An 8,822-nucleotide genomic window follows, 5' to 3' on the forward strand; every position below is an offset into this window, starting at 1 on the left:
ATCCATATAGGATGGATTAAAAGAAAATTAATAGGTAGGCCCTCTGAATAGCCCAGTTCAGTAGCTTTGAGTGGGGAGCCATGAGTGACTTCTGGTGGTATTCCTTAAACCCACTGAAAATTATGAACATCTGGGGCCCAGTTCTATCTTCACTGACTTCAGTGGAGTTTCCTTAGTATAAAAGAAGGCAAAATTGTGTCCCAAATGTATTGCTAGGTTGAGATGTATCTATTCATTCTTTCTGCATGTTGTTGTTGTTGTTTGTTGTTGTTACACCAGGGATATGGGCCTTCTTGTATTGGGTATTATACAAACACAGAGAAGAGACAGTCCCTGCCCTGGAGAGTTGATACAATCTGAAGATGTCTGATCCTGGTTCTCCCTTTGCATAGAAGACTAGTTAGTTTGATAGTTTTCAAGGAGCGTATCTTGAGCTAAGATAGCAATGTGCAACTGAAACTTACTTGAAACTTCTCCAAGGAATTCACCAACTGAGTAATTTAACTCTGCCAAGGAAGCTTTAGGTTCACACAAGAAGGGCACAGGGAATGTCTTACAAGTTAAGCCAAGGTACTACTACTAATTTAATACTTCCACACATGGCGGAAGGGAGAAAAAAGATGTTAGATCCCTAAAGACCCTGCATACCATCTATATACAATTCTTTTTTAAGAAAAAACTGCACCACTGGTGTTTTTAAATAAAAAAAAAAAAAAAAGTACAGCTGGATTGAGTTTTTCTGTTTTCGTAACAAATGATCAAAAAGAGTGTTGCCCAGTTAGACCTTTGACAAAATTCCATTGTTTATACTAACACTGTCAGAAGCCAGCCTCTCCGTGGCAGAAACATGCATCACACACACCCACCCCTCTCAGGGGAACCCCCACTAATCCACATTCTGCCGATCTGCAGACTTCAAACTTTGTGCCAAAACGGCCTTCTTTCCCTGCTTCTCAGCAGCTAGTTTATAGCCCACAAGCTGTACTGCAAGACATTTTCATAGTGTGTTATGAGATATTGTCAGGTATATTAAATAACACTACAATTATCAGTTCTCAAAAGAGAGAAAATGCATTTTATAATAAACAATAAAAAATATGAATAATATATGTTCATTTACTTCTGAGTTACCCAATGTGTTAATTTGCAATGTGTCCCCCAGTTATTAGTGAGTTTCTTCTGTGCAACATGCCAGAACCCAGTTCAGATACTTAACAAAAAGTGGATACAGATTCCTAACACTACAGCCTTAGCACTATACAAGAAAAAGGGAAATAACTCCAGCAGTGCCATTCAGAAAAGAAAAATACACATCAGACATTCCCAAAGCACAGAAAATGTGGACTCCAGTATCCACTCCCACAAAAATCCTCATGCAACACTTGAAAATACCACACTGACTTCCTAGAAACCTTGCCTGGGAAACACATGGAAAACTTACTTCAGCAGTCTCCCAGCTTTCCTCTCCCTTCTCCAAGCCCTAAGAGTGCTCCTTCTCCTCTTCTGACCTCACTGCTCTAAAGCCCCTCCTCCCCCCAACCTTGAGCCAATGTCAGTTGATGGAAGAAGCTGTGAGGGCAGGACAGGGTGAGGAGAAAGCTGTGCAATGATGCTCCTAGAGCCCTGTATCCCCTCCTGCTTCTTAGTACCTATGGTGAGAAAAGGACTTTCTGGTTGTTTGGGGGGCTTAGGTCCAGGGATTCTGTTTAAATTCATCCCTGTGAGGGCCCAGTGTTGAGTTTCTCAATATTCAGATTGTATGCTCCTTGGGTTTGTACAGCACCTAGCACAGTCGGGCCCCTTTCTTGGTTAGTCCTTAGACACTACTATAATAAACAGGATTAAAAGTAATGTATGAAAAATGTTCATATTTCACTCCAAGGTCATGTTAATATTTCTTTAGCATCAGAAATCAAGCTTAAATAGTAAAACATAGTATATAGCTATGAACATAGTATATAGTAAAACATAGTGTAAGTGTTTCGCAGATTTGAGCATGTATTTTCATTTATCAGCTGGCAACTTTTCAACGTCATAAAATTGTTGCTAATGGTGCTTCAAATAGTCAGTTGCATGTAGCCACAAAAGAGTCAGCTCTTTCATTTTTATCTTGGAGTGTCTCCTGACAAGAGTATCTCCTTCCATTCAAACTTCGATTCAAACACAGCACAGGATGGGTTTAGATTAAAAGTAAAACAAGTTTCTTAACAAAAGGAGATAGGATTTTAAGTGAGTTCAAGTATGAGGGATAAAATTAGAAATGGGTACAAGCAAATAAAAGTGAATATCACTTTCTAGGGACCAAGACTTAACAGAACTACAGTCTTGCTTCAAGGTAAGATTTTTACCATACTACCTTCCAGCAAGAAACTGGCCACCCTCTGGTCAGAAGCTCCCACAAAATCCAACGTGCTCAGTTCCTTTGTCGTCTTAGGTGAAAAACAACTTGGGATTCTTTGCACCTCTCTTTTATGGTCCAGTGACCCTTTGAAATAGATGCTTCTGAAGGCAAGCCCCAAAGTAAAGTTAATTCAAGCTGTGAGGAAGTAAGACATGGAGACTGCTGGTAAAAGAAATTCCATGCTGCTTTATTTCCCCCAGTGGTGTTTGCTGAAATGCAAATTAACTGCTGTTTTACATGTGATTGCAAATTGATTCTGATAACACCTACCTGGAGGTGTCAGCCTGTCCTTTGACTGAAAGAAACCGGTTTACGCACTCCGCAGTTCAGTTCCACATTTTCTTTATATTTTTATGATCCCTCAGGCATTTACCATGCATACACCACGCAAGAATATTAATGATCAGTATGGTGTTAGTTTTCCAGTGATACCTTCCATGCTACATATCAGATACAGTGTATGACATTAATGAATTGGGGGTACATTTTACTGGTCAGGCTAGCTGAAACTCTAACATTACCAGTGAGCATCTTGCATTAGGATGCTCGTAGCTTCACTCTGGGAATATGTGACCCTATCGCTTACCATAATGGCATTCATTCTGTTCATGGAAAATGTCACTGAAGGTAACTTTGAGTTAAGGAGCACATTAATTTCAAAAAGTTAGTGTCAAACTTGGTTGGCAATCTGATAGCATAGGATAGTCACTGAGACAGCAGAGTGATACTGAGGTATTATTAGGGGACACCTTTCAGAGGGATTTCAGTAGTGTCATCATTCCATGTGTTTGTACAACTAAGATGGGATGTGTCTAAACTACAAACTTAATTACTGTGGTGGCTGAGGTGGCTGATGTGCTCACTACCCTCCTTCTGTTGGTAATGTGCATCCTCACAAGGAGCACTTCCACCAACTGAAGAGGGGCAGTGGTGGGGGGAGCTTAGCGCCAGGGCTCAGCCCCCCACAGTTGGAAGTCCAGCTGTCCCCCTGGACTTCTCACCTTCCCACTGCCAGAGAGCCGCACCCAAAGTCCGGTCAGCTGCCGTGCTCCTGGCAGGAAGTGGGATCCTATGGGTATGGGGACAGCAGGGCTCCTAGCAGGGAATCTGGGTGGCAGCCCAAGCAGGGAGCCTAGGTGGCAGCCCAGCTGGGAGCAGAGACCCATCAGCAGCCCAGGTGGGGAGCCAGGAGCTGACTTTCTTGTCAATTTCATGACTCCAGTGGAGACATGAAATTGACAAGAATGACAGCCAGCTGCCAATGTAAGGAACGCAGTATCTGCACAGAGATTGCATGACCATAACTACACTGACATAAGCCCTACTCCTCTTGTGGAGGTGGAGTTATGTCTGTGTAGTAGGGCACTTACATCAGCAGGAGTGAGACTGTCGTGTAGATACTGACATATTTAGGTCGATATAAGCTGCCTTATGTCAACCTAACTCTGTAATGTGACCAAGCCTTAGAAAAAGCACAGCTCAGGATACTTTCCCCTCTAGACACATTGACACCCCCTCAGAAAATGTCTCTAAAAAGCAGTTTATGTCAATAAGGGAAGTTAAATTGAGCTGTATTTATTTTGAGTAGGCTTTCAGTGTAGTTTAATCAGGATTATTCATAAATTATCTGTTAATTATCTGATATTTAGTTAAATCTTCTCAGCCATTTAGTCTGGTTAGCTTTGCTGTGAATGCTAGCTATTGTAATTGTTGGATACTTTGTCAACATTTAATCAGTGGTACTTATTAATGTGGCATTGATGTGTTGGTAGCTATCCCACTACTATCAATCATGTGTGAACAGACAGAGAAGACTGACTCCATTACTCTCTGTCACATTATCGAGCCCTTGGGTTTTCTGGTTAGGCGTGATGCTCGCTGTGCTGTAAATGGGTACTCTATCTCTCCAGTTCAACCCAATTTTTGTCATTGTTGACTTAAGTACACATACTCTGAAGCCTTTATTCATAACTGTGCTATATAAAGGTTGCCATTTTCTGAAGGCAAAACTGATTTTCGCCTTTACAGTTTTTAAACTCCATTTTTCCTAGAGTTAACCTCCTGATGAGTCAAAGAAAACTAATACTATGTAATGCAGCTTAAAGTCTAATATGAATTTCAAGCATATACAGATAAAATAAACTGATGACCTTCTGCTTTCTTGAGCTTCAGTAGCTAAATGCATTGTGTAATGTGCAGTTGATTGAAAGCCCATATGTTATGATGGTATCACAAATGTTTTTGTCTCATTTCTTTACAGTCTCTATGGCAGACACATGCAGGCAAACCCCGAACCTCCAAAGAAGAACAATGATAAGTCAAAGAAGATCAGTCGTAAACCTCTGGCAGCAAAGAACAAATAAATCACTGGCATGTGCCAGCATTTTTAAGGCTTCTTTTTTTCTTTTTTTTCCTGCATGTGCCTAAAATATTTCTAAATGTTTACTGAAGAAATGCTGTTACTCATTTTCTAAGAAAGCAAAGACTCTCTTCAATCAACAGCAATCTGCCAAATGCACTGCTTTTAAGACCTTGCTTAAGGAATACAATATTATACATTCGCCTAATTACTACTAAAACCATATAACCAATTAGCATATCACCGTCAGACACCATTTTTAACTTTTATATTTATATGTATATGAAAAACAATATGAAATATTTTCTGTTCACATATATCACGTCCTGTTATGCTTTATTATAAGTTTTCCTGCACAAGTACATAAATTAGTTATACGTCATATAATATTACAAGTGATTTTAATAAAGTCTTTATTTGTATTGTGTTGCATTCTTCAGTACAATTTAAAAAAATAAGGTAATGTTCTTGGGGAATATACATAACCTGGTTTCCTGTTACTTATTTTCTTTCTTAGTTATACTATGGCATTTTGTCTGTGATACGAGTTAGTTAAAATGTAAAGCCTTCTGTCTAAGAAGTGATGTATTTTAATCAGTTTCACTTTTTTTTCATATCGGTGTGTCACACTTTTTCCCCTTGAAGATTGTTTTTAAATTGGGGGAAAGAGGAGACAAAAAAACATTATCTCTATGAAGGGCTGCCAACTGCCAAACACTGTATTTGGAAGAAAATGTTCTCATTTGAAGAAATGGTTATTTCTGCCAGTGGTTAGTTTTAAATACATTTTTTGGAGTTTTCTCTTTAAAAAATAAGTGGGTTTTTTTTTAAATCTCTGCATTTAAATTGCTTGGATTGAAGAACTGTTGTAAATAGCTTTTGACTATGTCAGAGGAGTTACATTTCTCTCTTCAAAACCTGCACCACACTCAAGGCCAGAATCTGCAGTTGTGCCGTAATTAAGCAGCCCATTGTTTAACATCTGAAATAGCATGAGAGCTCATTGAGGGGGAAGAAAACCTTACATGGTGATTTCAAAATAACTTCAGACTTCTAGGAGGGCAAAAGCTAAATGGAAGGTGCATGGAGAGGAGCATATCTTCATAACAGGATGGCTGGTGTCAGGACCTTTCTTACCCCTAGGATTCCTCTCTCCTGAATTTCAGACCTAAGCAACCAATTGCAGCCTTTCTGATGTCATCCAGACAGCAAGAAGGAAATCGTGCCCAGACTCCTGAGATATGGGATTTGCATTAAATAAAAAAAGTAAACAGTTCAAATATCTTACATTATAAATGATTTACTATATAAAACAGTCTGTATCTGATGACTATATATCAACACCACTGTAATAAAGGCCCCGTTCTTGGGCCTTTTGGGGGTTGAGAAGAGGAAGTTGCTCTGTGTGTGCGTGTGTGCGCGCGCACAAGTTTTACCTTTTTGTCCCTTTCTCCCATAGACAGTTGTTAAAAAGTTTAGGCTCAAATTTTCACAGATTACAAGGCCAGAACCCCAAAGATGACAGGGAGCATTGTAATAATCTAATCTGACCTCCTGGATAACACAGACAATAGGACTTCCCAAAATTAATTCCTGTTTGAACTAGACAATATATTTTAGAAACATCAAATCTTTATTTGAAAATTGCCAGCTATGGAAAATCCACCACCCACTGTGGTAAATTGTTCCAATGATTAGCTAACCTCTCTGTTAAAAAAATAATGCCTTATCCCGTGTGAATTTTCTAGCTTCAGCTTTCAGTCATTAGCTTTGGTTAAACCTTTGTCTGCTAGATTGAGGAGCCCTCTTATCACATTTCTGTTCCTCGTCAGTATTTACAGAGTGTGGTCATCAATCCCATCAAATTTCTCTTACTTAAGGTAAGCGGATTGAGCTCCATTGAGTCTTCAGTGTGGAGTCTTACATATGCGGATGCCAAAGTTCAGCACCTAAATCCTTACTCAGGCATCTACAAAGGTGGCCTGATTTTCAGGACCCTGAAACATTTAATGGGGCAGAAAGATGGGGAAACAGAGGATTTTGGTGAGGAAAAAGGAGAGTGAAGGGCCTAGGGATGAATGAGTCTGCAAGCATGAAGGGAGGGAAGAGTGAATGAAAGGAGTAGAGATTAGAAAGCTAGAGAGAATCCTGATGGGGAAAGTATTAAACTGAAGAGGGAGGCAGACTGGGGAAAGAGCTTTCTTGAAGAGCAAGGAAAGATGAAAAAAGATCTGAGTAAGTAAAGCTGAGATTTAAAAAGCGTTACAAACAGGAAACAAGACAGAAAAAGATGAAAATATCCCCAGAGATACACAGCAGAAGGAGGGAAATGGCGGAAGAAAAGTGAAATTAGAGAGGAGATGGTGCTGTCATTCTTTTTATTTTTAAACGGTGCCAGCAAAATATATAATAGCTTGAATTTGAACTATGTCTAGATTGTGTGTATGTTCTATATAGTGGTTGCTAATTAAAAGTTTGCTTTATTTTACTAGGTTAAATTTATTGCCTCATGTCATTCTAAGAATTGGAAAACACTGCATCTTGTTACAAAGTCAGGCAGGATTTCTCTCTTCTGTTTGAACAGTGCCCAGCACAATGGGTCCTTTGGAAGTTATCAGAATATAAATATTTGCTACTAAGATATGACTATTTCTGTTTTAATAGCAATACCTGTCTATCCATATGCTTGTCCTAGTTTGCCACTGCCACCACCCACACACTTTCTACCATTCTGTTATACATGTAAATTCCAAGGGTGGATGTGGTTGAGCCTCAGGGCATGGCAGAGGCTCTTGTGCCATTGAGGAGCTCATAGTGGAAATGGAACTATGATAGCTTTAAGAAAGTAGTTCTCCAAACAATGTTTTCATTGGCAGATTTGTCATTGTTTTGGGCAATCGTGAGCTTAGCTTCAAGGTTTTTTACCACCCTATTGTTCAAGGCCCATCTTTAAGATTTCTGCTTTATGCCTTTGCACTTACCTGTACATCATGGCCAAGTTGATTGGCCAGCCATCGGGAGCTATTTGAGAGCAACAATTGTTTAAAGTGACTATCTCTAGTTTTTCATATGATGTCCTGGAAACTGCTTTCAGGATGCCGAAAATGACCTTTGGCATCCACATTTTGGGGGAATAAACAATCATCTTGTGTTATAACCACAAAATGTCAAAGACATCCACTTAGAGCAGAACCTGGTCTGGGTTTCCCAGGAGCAGGCCAGTGGAACGAGAGGTAAGTGTGATGAATAGGTTTTAGAGTGAAGACAAAAGCCTGGGGTAGGCACTATCAAAGGTGTCATTTTGCTGAAAGTGAATGTTAACCACCTTTGTTCTGTTTCATGCTAAACTCCTTCTGACATTGAAGTACTAAAAAAAAATTCTCCCCTCAGAGAAATATGCCTTTAGAATCATAGGTCATGTAGTCCAGTCACCTGCACTGGGGCAGGACTCAGGGTTATCTAGACCATCCCTAACAGGTGTTTGTCCAACCTGCTTTCAAAAACCTCCGGTGATGGTGGTTCCACAGATCTCCCTAGTTAATTTGTTCCAGTGCTTTGCTAGCCTTGCAGTTAGGGAGTTTTTTCCCAATGTCTAACTTAAATCTCCCTTGCTACAATTTAAGCCCATTACTTCTTGTCCTGTCCTCAGTGGATAAGGAGAACAATTTATCACTTTCCTCTTTATAACAACTTTTTTTCATACATGAAGACTGTTATCATGTCCCCTCTTCAGGCTTCTCTTCTCCAAACTAAAGAAGCTCAATTTTTGCTGTCTTTCCTTGTATGTCATGTATTCTAGACCTTTCATGATTTTGTCCTCTGGACTTACTCCAATTTGTCCACATCTTTCCCATAGTGTAGTACCCAGTGTGACGTTACACTCCATATTCTTTATAAAATATGCTTATGATATGGATATGACATAAATGAGATGGACTTTATGCAAGATGACTCGTAAGTTATCATTGGGATGGTTATGATTTACTGAACGTGATTATCCAATTTGTATGCATGTAACATTTCTGTATCTGAAGTTACAGATACATGGTCAATATTCCTATT

The 8,822-nt window shown here is 39.5% G+C and overlaps 1 protein-coding gene across 2 annotated transcripts in view; it reads left to right on the forward strand.

Annotated features, from left to right (window-relative positions):
• The window catches only part of RSU1 (Ras suppressor protein 1), a 203,766-nt gene extending 198,895 nt beyond the window's left edge, over positions 1-4,871 (forward strand). For both annotated transcript variants that reach the window (XM_050939669.1, XM_050939670.1), the window contains one exon: positions 4,662-4,871. In XM_050939669.1, coding sequence (XP_050795626.1) covers positions 4,662-4,764 — 103 coding nt within the window. In that variant the 3' untranslated portion in view covers positions 4,765-4,871. The remainder of the gene's footprint in view (positions 1-4,661) is intronic.
• The last annotated feature ends 3,951 nt before the right edge of the window (positions 4,872-8,822 follow it).

Source organism: Gopherus flavomarginatus, chromosome 2 (genome assembly GCF_025201925.1).
Source record: "Gopherus flavomarginatus isolate rGopFla2 chromosome 2, rGopFla2.mat.asm, whole genome shotgun sequence".
In the NCBI taxonomy this organism is placed as follows: domain Eukaryota; kingdom Metazoa; phylum Chordata; order Testudines; family Testudinidae; genus Gopherus; species Gopherus flavomarginatus.